The following is an 18,494-nucleotide window of genomic DNA, read 5'->3' on the forward strand; positions in this document are numbered from 1 at the left end:
ACGGCGGCAGCCCCGCCCCCCGCGCTCGCGCCCAGCGGCTGGCGCAGGCGCAGTTGCGCCTGCCGGGGCGGAAGCGCCGCTGGTTGGCGCTCCGCGTCGCCCTGCTGGGCGCACGCGCGCACGCCCCCGGCGGGCTGCGTGCGCATGCTCTGCCGCGGCCGCCCGCGCCCCGTGGCAGCCGGTGGGCGCCGCGCTGCTCCCGTTGCCGCCGCCGGGTTTGTGTGCGTGGTGCCTGGCGGGCCCGCTCCGGGGCGGGCGGGCGGGGGGGGGGGATGTCGGGCCGTGCGCCGCGGGAGGAGGAGGAGGGGGAGAGCGCGAAGCTGCGCCAGAAGGAGGAGCTGAGCCGGAGGGTGAGCCGAGGCGGCCTGCTGCCGGGCGGGAGGGACCCGCGGTGCGGCTGGCGGCGGCTTGAGGCCGCGGCCCTGTGTGTGTGTGTCTGTGTGTCTGTGTGTGTGTGTGTGTGTGTCTGTGTGTGTGTGTGTGTGTCTGTGTGTGTGTGTGTGTCTGTGTGTGTGTGTGTGTCTGTGTGTGTGTGTGTGTCTGTGTGTGTGTGTGTCTGTGTGTGTGTGTGTGTGTGTGTGTGTGTGTCTGTGTGTGTGTGTGTGTGTGTGTGTGTGTGTCTGTGTGTGTCTGTGTGTGTGTGTGTGTCTGTGTGTGTGTGTCTGTCTGTGTGTGTGTGTGTGTCTGTGTGTGTGTGTGTGTGTGTGTGTGTCTGTGTGTGTGTGTGTGTCTGTGTGTGTGTGTGTGTGTCTGTGTGTGTTTGTGTCGTGTCGTCCGTCCCCCCCCCGCCCCCGCCTGTCACCGCGGTGCTCCCGGCTGAGGCACGTCCAGGGCCGTGCTGCCGGGGGGCCGGCGGCCCCGCGAAGGCTGTAACCTCGGGTGCGATCAGCGTGAAGAAGAGGAGGGCGAGTGCTGTCAGGAAGCGGGGGCTCCTGTGACCCGGCGTTCTCGTCGCCGGGCTCGGGGGCGAGCGTCTGTCGTGTAGCGAGTCGTGTCGGTGGCGCTCTTAGCGCTCTTGTCAAATCGGCTTCTTTGGTTCTTACTGCTCCAAGTTGAGCTTGAAATGTCAGGCGAGTCGCAGTGAGGTTTTTCTGTGTACTGTCTACTTCACCTGTATTTGCTCAGAAAGTCCCACGGGATTTCAGTCGCAGAGGCTGGCACTCCTCATAAGTCTGCTCTGTTTTCCCTGGTGCCCATGGCTTTGTTTAGTATGAAAGCTGTCAAGTTCTATGCAACTGCTTTCCCTCAGAAAATTAATTCCTTTCCATATGGCCGTATTGTATAAGGTCAGTGGTATTTTTGATTGCCTGGGGAAGCTGTAAATCTAGGACACAACAGTATTGCAGATAGTAATTTCTGTTATGCTTAAGTGGCTGGCTTAGTCTGTAGCTAAAGATGACACTGCTGTTTTGTTTGTTGGAATTGTAAATATAAGATATTGATGTAGCTGCTGGAAAAGCTGTCTTTTCTCTATGCTGTGTTCAGCTTGGCAGCTTTCTACTCTTGCACCAATTCCAGGAGACACAAAGAAAGAACAAAAAACCCTGTATTTCTACTTTGTTTCTAAGAAGAAGCATTAAGTGCCTGCTGACCAGATTTTGTTCTATTTGATGGCTTTTATGATGGTCCTCCTGTTTGCTCTTTACCATTGGCAGCCGTCATTGTAAAAGAAAATGGGAATACCCGCCACCTTCTGCCAGGGCAGTTGAACAGAGTGGTAAATCCCACTAAGGAAGTTTGTGCAAAACTCCAGAGCGATAGAAAGGCTTCCATGGCGCTTAACACAGTTTTAGGGGTTTGGGGTTTTTATTGGTTTAATTTTCAATCTGGAGAATACCTGTGATTATTAAGTACATTGCAGATACTATGCTAAATTTTGTTTTCTAAAGCTATTTGATGTTTTATTAGTTGTCTGCGTGTTTTCTTCTGGGGGAAAAATGTGATCTTTGATTATAAATAGCTAGAGGTGCTCTGGCTTCACAGTAGTGATTGCTTTCAGGGGTAGGAGAAATATTAATCCATGCAAGATAACCCATTTCTGGAACAGTTATTTAGTATTTAATTTTTGTATCTACTTCCACTTTGTCTTCAGTGGTCCATGCAGAGAACAGCAACTATATATGCTTGTAGCTGTCTTAAAATATCAGTAAGCGTGTTCACCACCAGGATTATAATATAGTGGTTTATTTTTAATAATTAAATTGAAGTGCATCTTTTGCCTTTCAGATTAAAGAGCAGAAGGTTGTAGTTGATGAGCTTTCTAATTTGAAGAAGAACCGGGTAAGTATTTACAAATTTGCTTTTGACCATTTAATTTTAGCATCAGAGAAATAAGCATAGAGACAGGAGGGGAAACAAAATCGGAGTACGCTGTCTTTAATTTGGTTTAATACAGATTTTAGTACCGATGTAGTCATCTATTCTCAGAATAATTTGTCCTCCAAATGATTTCATTATGTACACTTGTGCAGTGTAACACAGTACATTGTAGGGCTTTTGCTTTTTTATGTTTTACCTGGGTTATTTCATTAAGATGTTTGAGTTCATCAGAAGACTTCATGAAGTATTCTTCCTTTTCAAGTGTATGTGTTTTAAAATAGGACGTGATCCCTTGTGTATGAGGAAAAGAGAAATGCAGAATAGCCATGGGTTGATCATGAAATGGTTATGATGGTATGACAGTAGAATGTTGGTGTTGTTAGGGCAGAACTTATCCTTCTGGCATAAAAGTGAAAGGGGTATCTCAGTGGCTCTGCATCAGCTTCTGCTGCGGTGTGGTTGCCAGAGTTTGTTGCTTTGACTTAATGCAGCATTGGTTTTGTTTTACAGAAAGTTTATAGGCAGCAACCCAATAGCAACATATTCTTCCTTGCAGACCGAACAGAAACACTATCTCAATGCAAAAGTAAGTTTGCAGTGTAAAAGTTGATCAAATAGCTAATTATTTAAAAGCTCTATTTGTAGCTGTTAATGATTTCAAAGGTATATTAAAATGAAAAACTGGCAGGTGTATATCACATGCAAAGTAGACTTCAGACATGTTCTTGTTTTTCTGGATTGGATAAATATGAAAGTGTTTTCACTTGATATGTGGATGTGATAAAAGAGCAAGTGCTGAAGATGTAGGAAGAGCGAGAATGTCTGCCCCACAGAGGGGTCTCTATTCTCAGTGCCCTTTGGGAAGCTGTATAATGCTTTGTCCCTTTTTTTTAAAAAAAAAAAGAAGTCTAAAAGTTGCATGGCATGAGTAGGAAGACAATAATGACAAGTCAAACTGGAGGCTAAGGTAGAAATCTTTAGGTGGTTGAAAGAATGGATCTGTGGGGTTATGAAGATAGGAGAATGGATGACAAAGAGTTGATAATTGAACAAATGTTAGAAATGTATAAATTTAGAAGTATAAATTTATTTTCTGGAATGAACAATTGCTACTTGCATTTTCTTTGATTTAACAGTGTTGACATTTTAATTGACAGTTCACTCTTCTTATTATTACAAATTTGTAAATCGTGCTGATTATATAGGCAATAGTTGGCCATTCCCTTAATTTTTGTATTCATAGCGTGGCTTTCTTTGGGAGAAAAAAGAATCATAATCTTTGTATAACTAAAGAGGAATAAGCTACAGCAAGCTGTGTTTGTGTTACATCAATACTTTTGTTACTTAATGTAATCAGCATTTTTGTTACTTAATGTTTCATGTTTATCTCTTTAATTGAACAAGTGGCTGGAGTTACTAATTTCTTACGTACACTCTTAAACTTATCTACTCATGAACTCACTCAGAAACTTAACAGTTTATGAAACTGATTATTCATGTGTTTTTCTCTTACACAGATACATTAGATGAATTAAAGAAGGCACATCAGGAGATGGAAAATTCAGAAAAGACTAGGAACAAGAAATAGGCCATCTGAATTCAGAGTAACAATGTGTGGTATTTGTTGTGTTGTTACCTTGCGTAGCCAGCATGCTATTCATGATTTCCTTAACGAAGACATACTCTGCCACCTTAAAAGAAGAGGACCGGACAGTAGCCAACAGTTGATAAAAGCTGCATCTGATCTCTCTTACAAGTGTCTGTTTTCTGGCCATGTACTTCATTTGAGGGGACTGATGACTCCTCAGCCTCTGGAAGATGCCAATAACAATATTTTTCTTTGGAATGGAGAAATTTTTGATGGAGTACACGTAGGAGATCTAGAGAATGACACTGAAGTAATGTTTCGTCATCTTGCATTATGCAGTAGTGAAGCAGACATTTTGTCACTCTTTTCATCACTTCGGGGTCCGTGGTCTTTTATTTATTATCAAGCATCTAGACACAGTTTATGGTTTGGTAGAGATTATTTTGGTCGTCGTAGTTTGCTTTGGCAGTTCAGTAATGAGGTTGGCAGTGCTTTCTGTCTCACATCTGTAAGTGTTTATTCCAAAGCAGGTAACCAATGGCAAGAAGTCCCAGCATCTGGAATTTTCAAAATTGATCTCAAAGCTTGTGCAACAACTAAATCTTTGTCTTTAACATTGTTTCCATGGAAGTACAGCTGCACAGAGAAAGCAGTAGAAGAAATATTCATTAATGTTCTGGACCAAGTTTCAAAAGATTTACCGAACCACATAACTCTAATGATGAATGAATCAAAACTGTGTCTCAGAGCACCAGTTATCCCCTTAAATAAAAAAATTTCTGAAGCTTCAGGTGAATGTCCAGGCACTAATATTAGCAACATTAACCATATGGTTTCTGTAGAAACTCTTCAAGGATTTCTTGCAGAGGAACACAAGAAAAAATTAGTCCATCAGTTTATTGATGTTTTAAATGAAGCGGTGAAGAGACGAGTTTTGTCTCTCTTTAGAGACGAGGATCGGGAAACAAGAGAAATTCCAAGCATGTCTAACAGGAAAGCACACGTTGCAGTGCTCTTTTCTGGTGGCATTGATTCTATGGTTATTGCAGCCCTTGCAGATAAACACGTGCCTTTAGGGGAACCAATTGATCTTCTCAATGTAGCTTTCATGATAAAAGAACAAGCTAAGCAAAAGGGTACCACTAAAAACCATACCAACCGGGAAGTACAGCTTGATTTGTGTTGTCCTCAAGAAAGTTGTAAAGATCTTGATGCTAAACCTGGTGCTCGTTTATCTTGCTTTGATGTTCCCGACAGAATCACTGGTAGAGCAGGACTGAAAGAATTAGAAGCCATTAACGCTTCAAGAACCTGGAACTTTGTGGAAATTAATGTTACGCTAGAGGAATTGAAAAAAATGAGACAACAATGCATTAATCACTTAATTTATCCACTGGATACAGTCTTGGATGACAGCATTGGCTGTGCAATTTGGTTTGCTTCCAGAGGAGAGGGTTTTATTAGTAACCAAGGAGGACTGAAACCATATAAAAGTCCTGCAAAGGTACTGATTGTTTTCTCTCTTGTGCTTGACCTGTGAATGTAAAAACAGTTCTGTTTCAGAAATCAGCAGGGGTCTTTAATATTCATAAGGCTTCTGAAATTCAGTGGCAGAATATAGAATAGTTCTGTACTGATAATCTTTGTAATTCTGGAGTTAAAAACTGCATTCAGTTCTTTTGTCATGTAATGTGTATGGCTTTTCGTTAAGCTTGAAAGAGCAACAGTGTGACTAGGAGAAAAATAACAACAATCACCTATCATTTTTGGTGTTTCAAGTCCAGTAGTGGGTAACTGCTTTTCAGTTCAAACTGAATAGGTTAACAAATTTAGAGATAAACATTAATGAAGTATTAAGTAAAATTGTTTCATGCCAGCATCCCAACAGCCGTAAAACTACTAGTTTGTCACTTAGGCACACTATGTGACAAAATCACAATTAATGGCAGAAGAGTTGACTATTTGCAATCTTTTGTAATGAGAGTCTGGTTGAATGACAAAACTACAAAAAGTAGTTCTTTCTTTTTTGTAACTTATTTTCATGTTTGTAGTTTTAAGTAAAATCTTTTTAGTAACTAGATGATTTTCTTGGGAATTTGATTCTTACTTCTCACTTCCCAATTGCTGATGGTTTGTGTAGGGAAGAATGAACTGTTTAATTTCAGGAGTTTGCAGTTCACTGCTACCTTTGCTTTTTGAGGCTTCTGTTACATTTCCACTAATTGCTAGATCTTAAAACCACAAAAAAACACTGCCAACAAAAAACCCAACAAATGCAACAGTTTGCGTAAAAAGTACTGCTGTAGAACACCGTTGGTTTAATTGAGTGATCAACTTAAGGATGTGCATCGCATATTTGCAAAACATACAAATTCATCTTAGGTCCAGAATATGTTGAAATGGGTCATGAGTTAATAAAACATAAAGGGAAATTGTCAGTCTCCCATCAGTTACTTACTACCGTGCACAGGTAACAAATTAGTTAACCACTGGCTGGTGTCAGACTAGTGAAACACACTTGACTGTTTATGTTAAGAGACTCCCACTTTTATAGTGAATTGCTGCTGAAAGCACAGTAATGGACCAGCTGTAGTAGTGTTTTTTCTCTTGATAACATTTTATGTGCTTATCATTGAGTAGACAGAACAATATGACACATTTTTATTTTGTGTAATGCAGTTATTAACTGCTGGTAAATTAATAATAATCTGGGTGTATGTTCAGATGACTATTTAGAACCTACAACATGCTGCATAATCTGTGGGAACAATTTTTTTTTAAAAAGGCTGGTGCTTAACAAATGCTCTTTATTGTAATAGAAACTAACAAAGACATTCTTCAAAGATACTGGTCTATTTGTGATGCGCACAATGGTATTTTGGTGTTTTTTCCTTGCCTCGGTAGAAATGTTCGTGTGTACTTTTAGGTCTGATTGTGAAAATACTTCAAGTTTCCAGTGACTATTGGGAACTGTTTCAGGCTCTGTAAATGTGTAAGGCACATCCCATTGTGATAGGTAATATATTTACAAGATGTGTATTGAAGTTATTCTCCTTAAGATGTAGTTAAACGTTTAAGATCTGTTACATATTATTAGCTTGCATAGATACTAAGGAAGATTTCTTTTATTCTGTTTTCTTAGGTTGTGCTTACAGGAATTGGAGCAGATGAACAGCTTGCTGGGTATTCTCGACATCGTGTTTGCTTCAAAAAATATGGCTTAGAGGGTCTGAAAAAAGAACTTGAAATGGAGTTAGATCGCATTTCTTCTAGAAATCTTGGTAGAGACGACAGGATTATTGGCGATCATGGAAAAGAAGCCAGGTATTATTGCTTTAACATGAAGCAAAACTGGGTTTCCTGGTTAGATTCTGCTTTTAACACACCAACAGAAAGCTTAATTGAAACTTCTATGCATTTTATTATGTCTAAGTTCTGTTGCAGTTTCGTTAATGCGTACTGTGTCGTGGAGGTTTTTTGGTTTTGTTTTTCAAGAAGTGGTCTGTAGTACTGTGGAAGAGTGACTTAAGGAAATTTAGCAACTTGAACACTGGATTTCCATCTGGAAGTTTTAAGAAGCAGCAACAGATGTTGAAATAGTCAAAATCAAGTTGGTTTTCTCATTTTAAGTGGAACAGTCTTCTGCACAACTTCGAAGTGTTCTGATGTGGTCATTAGGGGAGTGACTTCGGAGAATGACAACATAACATAGAAGCTGCATATTCCTGTCCATGCAATAAAGGCATGATCAATATCCACTGCATTTCCTGCTTATTAAGTCACAATATATAAAGAATAATTTTTATTTGTGTTTACTTCCTCCATGGTACCACCGACTTGCAAAAAATTCCTTAGGTGTTGTCCAGTAGCAGAGGCCACTGAGGTGCATGAGAGGTCTTTTTATGTCATCTTCGTGCCAAATCTGTTCTTAGTTGCACATTTTCAGTTTAGCAGTTGCAGTGATGGACAGGCAATGCTGTTAATTGTGCCTGTGATTAGATATGAATGCATGGAATTCAGAATGTTGTCAGAAATTATTGTGTAAATATTTTTGTTTCCAAGTTACAGTGTAGCTTCATACAGTATTTTTAAATACTTAGAAGTTATCTGGAGAAGTGTTACTTTAAAATTTGTCTTGCTCTTCCATTGTATTTTCTGATTTTCTTCATAGTTTTTGTTTTGTATAAACCCAATATTTCTAATGCTTGTTCTTACTCTTTTCTTTGCTTGAGTTTTGAAAACTTCAAGGCTTCTGAGTTCAAGCATGATATATTATGTTTTCTTTCTCCAAGTCAGTGTAACTGCTTTGGAGACTTGCCTCAGTACTGTGACGCTAACATTTAAGGTACATCTATAGTTAGGAATTGACATAGACTCTGAAGTCTTTGCATGTGGTAAAGGGGAAAACCAAGATTATTTGTATGAAGTTTTTAAAGGGTCCTTCCCCATGTATATCTTTCCTTTAGGTTTCCTTTTCTTGATGAAGATGTTGTTTCGTTCCTCAATTCTCTGCCCATCTCAGAAAAAGCTGACTTGACTTTACCTCGAGGAATTGGTGAGAAATTGATTCTGCGCCTTGCAGCCAAGGAGTTTGGCCTTACAGCCTCGACTATTTTGCCAAAAAGGGCTGTACAGTTTGGATCTCGGATTGCAAAACTAGAGAGCAACAGTGAAAAAGCATCTGACACATGCAGCAGACTGAAGTTATTTTCAGTAGATGAATTATAGAGCTATGTCTTGAGATGTTGCATTTATCGTATATGCAGATTCAGTAAATCTTTGGAGTTTTCTTAGAATGTTTGGTGTGGGTTTTTACAGACTTGGACATTGTTAATCATCAAAGTAATACATGTAGATGTGTACTTGTACTAGAGACTCGCTATGAATGCATCCCCAGGGAGGAAGGGAATACTGGCCTCTGGGGAAGAGAGGATAGCCAGAGATTGGCTTTCCCACCGTTCCTAACCAATGTCAGTGTCACAAAAAGCATATGGAATCTGTCAAATCTGTCATGTCTATAGAATTCAGTACAGCAGATTTTCCTCTGTTGTAGAACAGGGCTGGTCTTGCAGCTCTGCTTTAGGAGAAGGTTCAGGTTATGTTTTAGAAGGGAGGGCGTGGCGAGGAGCTGACCTGGGTTGCCAGAGCCAAAAAGAGCTGAGGGTCTCGGGCCTTGTTGCGTCTTGCAGATCTGCCCTCCAAGCATCATGCTTGCCCTTTTCGTTACTTGAGAAACAGACACCCCACACATACCCTGGGTGTTTTGGGGTCATCCTATGCAGCCTCCCAGTCCTTGGCCAGTTCTGCAGGGCTGGGTTGGTTGGTGGTCCCCAGCCTGGGGCTCCCTCTGCTCCCGAACTTGGAAGCTCCCTTCAGGCTGTTCTTTGTCCCTGGTTGGCTCCCCTAGCTTGCTGCCTCTCCTTTTAGCTTTAGCTCTGCTACTTTTACTTCTAAAGTTGCAAAGCATCCATTGTGTACTTCAAGGAAGAGAGATCTTCAAACAAAACAAAAAAAGGTGTCTCAAAAAAAAAAAAGGCACTCTGGGTGAGTATGTGGATGCAGTCATGGGGTCGAAATAGAAATATGAATGGACTTCCTCTGAAAAGAAGCTTGAGTTAGCTTGTTTTTCTAATTGTGTATGGAAGGATTGCAAATGTAATGTTGTAAGAAGAACTGGATACATGCTCTCCAGTGTTTTTGGTAAGGTTGGAGTTACCTTACAGTTCTAGTTTTTATGTTTGTCCAATGAAGTAGAGAAAGGAAAAATAATACCAGGAAAAAAAAAAATCCATTTTCATACAAAGCATAATATATCTATTCCTACAAAGTAATCTCTAAGGGTATAAGTAGAATTTCAAAATAATTTGTCAAGTCTGTAAAGAAATATTTATTACAAAAACTTGAGTTTCAGACTGCTTCAAAACACTGGCAGATTTCTTACTGGTGCTCTGAGAAAAATTGACTTCCTAGTACCTTACCCTGGGATGTTTGCAAGAGTTCTTGCATCGTGCCCTAAAGCAGGTGGAGATTGCACCAAGAGGAACATTAGGCTGATGAAATGCGAATATTGTTCAGTATTCGTTATCTCTGTAGCAGAGTTGCAGTATTCCTAGAAGTTGTGTGTCACCTAGGACCCTAAGAAAAAAAAGTTGTGCTTTTTATACCTAGGCAGATAGCCTCTTTTCCAAACTAAGAGGCCTCTGATATTTAGAGAAACATGAGTAATAATTTTAGAAGGCTTCTAAATAGTTTTATATAGTAGAAAGAAACCATAAAATTTGGTGTTGGCAAACTTTTCTATTTATCCAATTATTCATAAGAAATTAATTCATTGTTATTATTTATGGTACACTTCTTATTATTTATAGAGTTTCTTGACCAAATGTTTGGTTCCAGGGGGTGGGAGGAAAGACATTTTAAAATACTTGATGTATTGAAATCACATTCTATAATATTTTAGAGCAACCTACAGGAACGTTACTGTCTTTTAATCTTGTCCTTAAGAGCTTTATTGTTCTCTTGCAAATACTAGTATAGTTCTTGATTAAGTAATATTGTTTCTCTTTTTTTTGTTAGCCTCTCTAAGTATTGTATTTCAGAAACTGGAGAATATTCTTGAAGAACGCTCAGGCCCGATAAGTGTTCCCTAAAGCTGAATAAGCTGATGAGGCAACCTGCTTGTCAAACTTAGTAGCTCAGAAAAATGCTAGTGCCTTGTTTGCAAAGTCTGACAAAAGTAAGTAGCAAGAATGAATTCCTACCATGTCCTCTAGTTGGCTGGCTTCAAAAGAGGACATGCAGTGCTCAGTGGAGATTCCCAGTGGACTGCTGGGCGAGCTAAAAAATTTATGTATCCAGACAGCAACTTTGCTAGCACTGATGGATTCAGATATGCCCTTGTATTATTAGGAAGTCCATCAGATTTTGAGAGAATTGGCTGTTGGAATTTTCTGTTTAAACCTTCCATCAGTTCAGATGTGAATTATCGTCACAGAACTTCTTGTCAGCTTCCTCCAGCTTACATTGATACAAAAATTAGACAAATTTTGATCAGGGTAGATTACATGGTAGAAGTTTGGGGCATACATACCCAAAGAGAAATGTGTCAGGTTCTTTGAGCTCTGGTGCTCTGAAATGGACATTGATACCGATGGGAAAACCCAAAGAGATGGAAATACTTTTTGAGTTTTTGTTCCTTTAAGAGTCCTATAAAAAAAATACCTAATATTGCGTGTAGTTTATACATGGCATTCCTAAAAGCTGGGATTATTACTTGAAAAAATACAGATCATTAGATCTCATGCAAAATTATAAGCTGGTATGAAATACTGTAAATTATCACATTTCCAAAAGAGCTCAGCTTCCACTGTGGTATTTAAGTGATTGGTCAGATTTTCAGAAGTCCTTGGTACTGTGAAGCACTCTGAAGAATAACAAGAGCTCCAGGCTTCTGAATTCTTCAAAATACATCTCTAAAGACACATGCATATATTTTTTCCTAACATTTTACATAGTTTTATTTATATTATTTGCCATGTCTGTGTAATTAAGATTTTAAAATTAGTTGCCTTGCTATGTAATATATAAGGTGGTGTTAGTGACAAAAGAATCTTCTAACTTTCTAACTAGCATATAACTAGTAATTCCCAGTGTATTAATAAAAATACTGTCAGGTTATATATGCAACAGCAAAGTGCATCTGACAAATACATTTTTAAAACTGATGAATAATGCTTGCATACTATCATACCCTAACGTGTTGCCCTTTTGCCTAAGCTTTCGTCGCCCTTGGCACTCTCCGCTGGGGTCTGGCTCCTGCCTTAGATAAACAGAAGAAAGCAATTTATTTACCATCCATCAAACAATACAATCACAATTCATTAATTCATTAGGATCTTATGACAGTCCATGCCTGACTTACAAATACTTGCACAGTATCTACAGATGAAAATGACACCCAATTCGATAAGCGACGAGCAACCTTTTTCTGTCGGGAATCAGAGAGTCCTAGTTCTTTCAATACCTCGTAATTGCCGTGATACCATTTTCCACGTGCTCTTAACGGAAATCCCATAAATTTAATGATGTTCATCAGTTCTTGAATTTGCTCTTTTAGATGTTGATATTTCTTGACTTTCTCTGCTGCTGCATCCACCAAAGATGTTAATTTACTCTGCTATCTAACCGCAGTGTCTACCACCAGAGCCTGATCTCCTTTAACGAAAACCAGGTCCAGCTTATATAATTCATTTTGTTCGTCTTTTAGCAACAGCTCCTGGAATACTACCCAGTCCTTCTTTTTCGCCTCATTCGCCAATAATTCGCATAGTTGGTTGTGTCTTTTAATCCTTGCATCTTGTACCGCTGGGCAGTACCCAATAATATGTGAGCAGGTCTCTTTCCGCACAACAGTATCGGCACAATTTAATTTGGGTTTCTTGCCTACCCCTTGCTAAGAATTCCCTCGTGGGGTAGACGTTTGCTCTCAGCTGTAACGCTGTGAGGAGCTTTCGGTGGGGAATGCCCCTATAAAATTCTAACCAGTTGTTACTGATTTTATCCTTCTCAGTGTTGGAAATTCCACAGCCCTGGGATACCAACTTGATCCAGTTCACAAGTTCCTGTTTCCTCCAGTTACAGGGTCTCAGAAGGATGACACTTGCAGCAGGCATCTCCCATTCTAAGGCTGGTTCCTCACTGCCTAATTCCTCTGATATCACCATAAGTGCTCTCAGGTCCCAGACAGATGGAATCTTATCCTTATCCCCTCCTGCTGCAATCCGTAGTATTTCAAATTCTCAATCCCTTCCTCCCCAAATGACTGCTTACAAACATATTTATATAGCAGGCAATGATAGTGTTCTAAAAGGTTTCATTTGACTGTCTAGAATTGTGTACTCATTCCTGATTTGCAGGTCTAATTGATATTTTCACGAAACATGATTTTGAGGGAACCTGTGATGAAAATATGAATGAAGATCCAACTTACAATCCAAACAGTACAGAAAAAAAAAAGTGTCTTTTATGCAATATGCTGATAATATGCTATTTAAATTGACACTTGGCACTACACAAGTCGAGCTACATGAAAATGTGTTTAGGTTTGAGGCAGTGAGTATGTTCACCAATGTGATAAGATCAACAGAGGCCTATTAAGATACAGTAACGTGTCAGTCTGCAGCAGGGGTTAGCTCTTCAGCAAAAGCTTCTGAAGAAACAACTGGAAAAAATCATAGCTATCTGCCGGAATGTAGAGTACCTCAAGTTAATAAACTGATTCTGTTTTTACTGGGGTTTAAAAAGAAGATGGAAATCCCAAATGTAAGTAAACGTCTTCAATCATATTCTAGTAAGAAAACTGTAAATTTACTGATTTTTTTTTTTTTTAATTCAAATTTGACATTGATATTTTTATATTTTCTAGATATCATATCTTGTAGATTTTTTATATGTTTAAATGATAATATATTTCTAACTTGTATATATTAAATACTAAAATAACTTTAGTGTTTTAAGCTGTTGTCATATTGCTACTTCTAAAAAAGAACAAAAACCACATTTTTTTTATATTTTGTGGAGTTAAAACTGAAAGAGAACTGCCACTGTTTTTTTTTGGGGGGGGGGGCGAAATTTCAGATGTCAACATTTTCAATATGCACAGAATGAGTATTTTTATGTCTATAGGGGAACTGAGTTTGATGTTGATACTCTGTCAGTAAAGGATATTTCATTGAAGATCATCATTCTAGTTTGCTGTCTTGTAATGTACATATGCGTGTGTCTTTACAGCTAATAAAGTATGAGAGAATATTGTACGTGGTTAAAATTGGCATCAGAGATAAGGAAAAAACATGCTTGCTCCAGGAGTTAATAGGTTTGTCTAGACTATGTTGTTGCTTCGTTATCTAAGTAGTTCTTATAGACCAGGCTAATACAGAGTTCAGTACTTATTTCTCAAATGAGTGTGCTATAAGAATATTTGCTGCTAATACTGAGATGTACCAGCTAGCACAAGATACCTTAATCATAAGGACAGCATTGCCCTAAAAGAAGCATAGCCTATAGGTGGCATTTCTGGATGGCAAAATAGTAGTCTGAAGAATTGTCACAGATGAGTGGTTAGGTCACTTAAAGAATTACTGTCAAAGCTATTTGCAAAAAGTGATTTTAATAGAAATTTAGAAAAGTATGATTTAACAAAGTTCAATGGCAAGGTTCACTCTATTACTTATTAAATGAATAGAATATATATAAAGAGGAAAAAAAAATCGAGGTAGAAGTGAAGTAGGATGATTTATACAGAGATTGAAAGTACAAGGGGGTAGAGGAGGCCCTCCTGTTGAGTCGCAAGGTTCAGAATGGGCCCCCTTGCTTTCTAAACTCCTCCTCAGAGAGGAGCCTAGGTGCGGCTGGATCCAGACTTCACCTTAGACTTTATCAACAGTTTATGTCTAAGGATTATCCATGTCTAGCAGCAGTTTAAGGTTTATTCACAGTTAAAGAGAGAATCACAGGAATTTAGCAGCAATTAATCATTGGTTAATTTAGCATTTACAAAGTGATTAAATAGGATTTACTATAGTATTTGTACTGATTCACACACACAATATGCATATAAAGATACCTGTTCAAAATTCCCCTCGAGCTAAGTGAAACACTCGCTTCAAATGATTGTCTCAACAGGCAAAGGGAGCCTCAGGGAGTGGGGGGGGGGGCCTGGAGTTCAGCCCAGGTCCTGTCGCCAGGCCTCTGAACTTTGCAGACTTAAGAGTTTGCAACTCTGAGAGGCATCCCAGTCGGAGGGAGATACTGGGCACAGCCAGCTGCGGTCCAGGAGAGCTCACAGGGCCTCACTTGGTACCACTGTTTATAGGGTTGCGAGGTGATTGCCTTCAGGCACTGGTAAATTTCCATCCTGGCCACAATCCAAGTCAGTTATTACTGGAGTTCTCAAAAATTCCAGTAATGCTAGTACCGATCCACCCGAGTTATGATCCACAATGATACGTTCCAAGGCTGTCAGGGGATGACGGATTATTCCCGCTCTCGTTCCCCACCTTGGCCAGGCAACCGGCGTTCCTGGTAGGGTCAGTGCTGCTCCCACCTTCGCCATGCAAGAGTTCTGGCATGGTCAAGGCAGCTTAACCGCCAAACTCATTGCACAAAGGCCAAGTCTTGACGGGAATTCCGGAGATTGTAAAGTGGTCCAGGGGAGAGGGGGGAAATGCACCATCACAATAATCAGAACAGATTCACCTGAGAAGGTATAAACTATTCCCTGAGGGATGCTTCTCATTAGATATGGGTTTAATTTGCTGTGATGTGTGCAAATGATCTGTATAAAGAGGCAAAGCACTTTTAAACAGGAAATTGTACTTCAGCTTTCATGTTTGCTCATCACTGGTAAGCTTCTGCAGCTGCAATTCTATTGGTCATTTTATTGATGTAAGCAGTTAGGTATTGATGTAAACAATCCTTACAGCTGATTTAGTAACTGTTTTCCCATAGGCTTCCTGTCGTGCATCAGGCTATAAGGCTCAGTTGTTTGACACGGATATGCCAGGTAGAGAGTATTGCCCCATTCCAGTGATGGACTTTGATGGTAAGAGGTAAGGTATGTGCACAGTAATATAGATACTATAGTACAGTCTTTAAAATAATACAAGTCCTTTCTGATTTCAGATTGGCATTTACTTAACTGAAATTGCTGAGAATACTATGAAGGTTTGAGAGGAATACAGATTTTTGTAGCTTAATAAAATGTATTTTGATTCCAGTTTGATATTTTTTTTAACAGAGTAAATGACACTCACTATCAAATAGCGGTTAAAGTTCTTTACAGACAGTACAGTTGCTGGCAACATACAGGGTTGCTGGCTAAATATTGTGCAACCATTTATTTTGTATAATGGAGTTACTTTTTCTAGAAATAATGAAACAAAAGTTCTGTAGAAACAAATGAAAAACATCATTGTTCATCAAAATAAGATCTTGTTTTTTTCAGTGCTTTAAATTCAAGCATGAGAAAATATCCTTACAAAAGCACTATAAAACCAAGGTTTAAGTTGTAAACAACCAGAGACTGTGGTTGCAGGGTTTTTTCCTTCCCTTATTCCAGTACTGTAAAACTTTAAAATGTCCTATAGGAGGCAGTGGTTGTATTATTTCATGTAAGAAAACTGCTCATCTTGCTATAGATATATTGAATTCCAAGTAAATGTTTTCAATTTTACTAACTACTCTAAAACTTATTCAAACTTATTTCATGAAGATAGAATTTCAAGATGAAATTATTTTTAGCTTTAAAACTTTACCAATTGTTTGACTGTTACAGTTACCGAATATACTTTAAAAACAAAATGACTCCTGAAGTTATATAAAATTATTACATTCTATGGGTTTTAGTAATATCCAGAAGCCTAACAAGCAATGAGGACAAGGTGTATATATTGTGCACATGATAGCAGTGGAGGGCTGCAAGGGATCTCCAGAGGTCATCTAGTTCACAGCCTTGTTCTGAGTGAAGAATGAAGTCTTTGCAGAGCATTCTAACAGTTACTTTAATACATAGCATGCAGTGATTGAGGAATCTGTTTCAATAGGTAACATGCTGCACACGGCTTGGATGGGTGCACTCTACACTGGGTTAAAAACTGGCTGGACGGCTGAGCCCGGAGAGTGGTGGTGAATGGAGTCAAATCCAGTTGGCGGCCGGTCACAAGTGGTGTTCCCCAGGGCTCAGTGTTGGGGCCGGTCCTGTTCAACATCTTCATTGATGATCTGGACGAGGGGATTGAGTGCACCCTCAGTAAGTTTGCAGATGACACCAAGTTGGGTGGAAGTGTCGATCTGCTGGAGGGTAGGAAGGCCCTACAGAGGGACCTGGACAGGCTGGATCCATGGGCCGGGGCCAACTGTATGAGGTTCAACAAGGCTAAGTGCCGGGTCCTGCACTTGGGTCACAACAACCCCATGCAACGCTACAGGCTGGGGGAGGAGTGGCTGGAGAGCTGTCTGGCGGAAAAGGACCTGGGGGTGTTGGCTGACAGCCGCCTGAACATGAGCCAGCAGTGTGCTCAGGTGGCCAAGAGGGCCAATGGCATCCTGGCTTGTTTCAGGAACAGTGTGACCAGCAGGACCAGGGAAACGGCCTCAAGCTGCGCCAGGGGAGGTTTAGGTTAGATATTAGGAAAAACTTCTTCACCGAAAGGGTGGTCAAGCATTGGAACAGACTGCCCAGGGAAGTGGTTGAGCCTCCATCCCTGGAGGTATTTAAAGAACGGATAGATATGGTGCTCGAGGACACGGTATAGAGGGACTTGGCAGTGTTAGGTTAACGGTTGGACTCGATGATCTTAAGGGTTTTTTCCAACCTTGACAATTCTATGATTTATGATTCTGTGCTCCATTACTTCCCTTCCTTAAAATAGAAAGCTTTTCCTAACAGTTTTTTAAGCCTTTTCTGCAAATTACGCTCAATACTTCAATCCTTCCTGCAATGAACTGAACACTGGTTTTATAACACATTTTAATAGACTGAGAGTTCTTCAGTGTATCACCTTCATTGTTTTAGTCAGCCTCTTACTGCAGTAAAAAACCCAACCCTGTATTTGTCTTTTATGTCTTATTCCTATAATAAAGACCAAATATATGCCTCTCTTAGCACTATATTGTTGATTCATATTAGATTTGATTCCATTACAGTCCTAGAAATCTACCTCATTATTCCTAGTTGGTATTTTGTATTTGCTTGTCTTTCTTTAAGTGTACTAGTCTACTGAATTTTATTTGGTTTTGTTTTTTTTTTTAAAAACCAAAGATCATCATCTTTTAAGTAGGTTTTCAGAAGTGTTAGCAGCTGCTTTCAAAACAATATAAACTGCAATTTCCCCGCTTCCTTTTGTGCTTTCAATTTTCAGCCGCAAATCAAAAAAAATGTACAGAATGAGACACTGAAGCAAACCTTTCAAGACCTTGTGTGCTCTGTAATCACAGTTCATCAAAAGGTCGTCGATAACTACTTATTGTGCACGGATTTTCAACCACCTGTGTAATCTGTTTTATTTGATTTACTGAGACAGAAATGACAATTTCCTGGCCTAATTCCTTGTTACAAGACATCTCCACTTGAATATTTCAAAAAGTCTTTACTATAATTGCTTGGGGCATTGATCCCATGTACTTGCTTTGGAAGAGCATTAAGTATTTTTTTTAATTAAATAATCATTTTTGCTGTGTAAACTCTCAAACACTTAATTGAGATGAGATAAACTTAACCGTGGTCCGTTAACTGTATTTGTAGTATCACGCAAGAAAGTTTCTGTTGTGTTGGAATCAAGCTCTCTGGTCCAACCAGCAGTAGTTTTGGGAGGCTTGAGACCTGCTGGAACCACGCTGCTTCCAGTTCATCAGGCTGGGTCCCCGATGGGAAATCTGTATTGCATTTTGTCAGCATTCATTGCATCACAAAACACAGCTCTTTAGGGATTTTTTTCCTCCTCAGTGGTCAGAAGGTTTGGAAGCAGGGAGAGACTTTTGAGCAGCGAGACTGACTGGCTTGTTGATCGCAAGGAAGGTATGACCAGCA

General features: G+C 39.8%; 2 protein-coding genes across 2 annotated transcripts; both read left to right on the forward strand.

Moving 5' to 3' along the window:
- The first annotated feature begins 240 nt into the window (after positions 1-240).
- ASDURF (ASNSD1 upstream open reading frame) lies at positions 241-3,976 on the forward strand. The gene is made up of 4 exons (XM_087730219.1): positions 241-350; positions 2,227-2,280; positions 2,830-2,905; positions 3,837-3,976. Exons 1-4 carry the CDS (start codon positions 273-275, stop codon positions 3,905-3,907), a joined length of 279 nt encoding a protein of 92 aa, XP_087586345.1. The 5' UTR covers positions 241-272; the 3' UTR covers positions 3,908-3,976.
- Positions 3,930-8,696, forward strand: ASNSD1 (asparagine synthetase domain containing 1). Its single transcript, XM_009467030.2, has 3 exons — positions 3,930-5,411; positions 7,050-7,231; positions 8,374-8,696. Exons 1-3 carry the CDS (start codon positions 3,930-3,932, stop codon positions 8,633-8,635), a joined length of 1,926 nt encoding a protein of 641 aa, XP_009465305.2. The 3' UTR covers positions 8,636-8,696.
- The last annotated feature ends 9,798 nt before the right edge of the window (positions 8,697-18,494 follow it).

The sequence above is a fragment of the Nipponia nippon genome, unplaced genomic scaffold (genome assembly GCF_047370975.1).
Source record: "Nipponia nippon isolate SJK-2023a ecotype South Korea unplaced genomic scaffold, ASM4737097v1 scaffold_5, whole genome shotgun sequence".
Lineage (NCBI taxonomy): Eukaryota > Metazoa > Chordata > Aves > Pelecaniformes > Threskiornithidae > Nipponia > Nipponia nippon.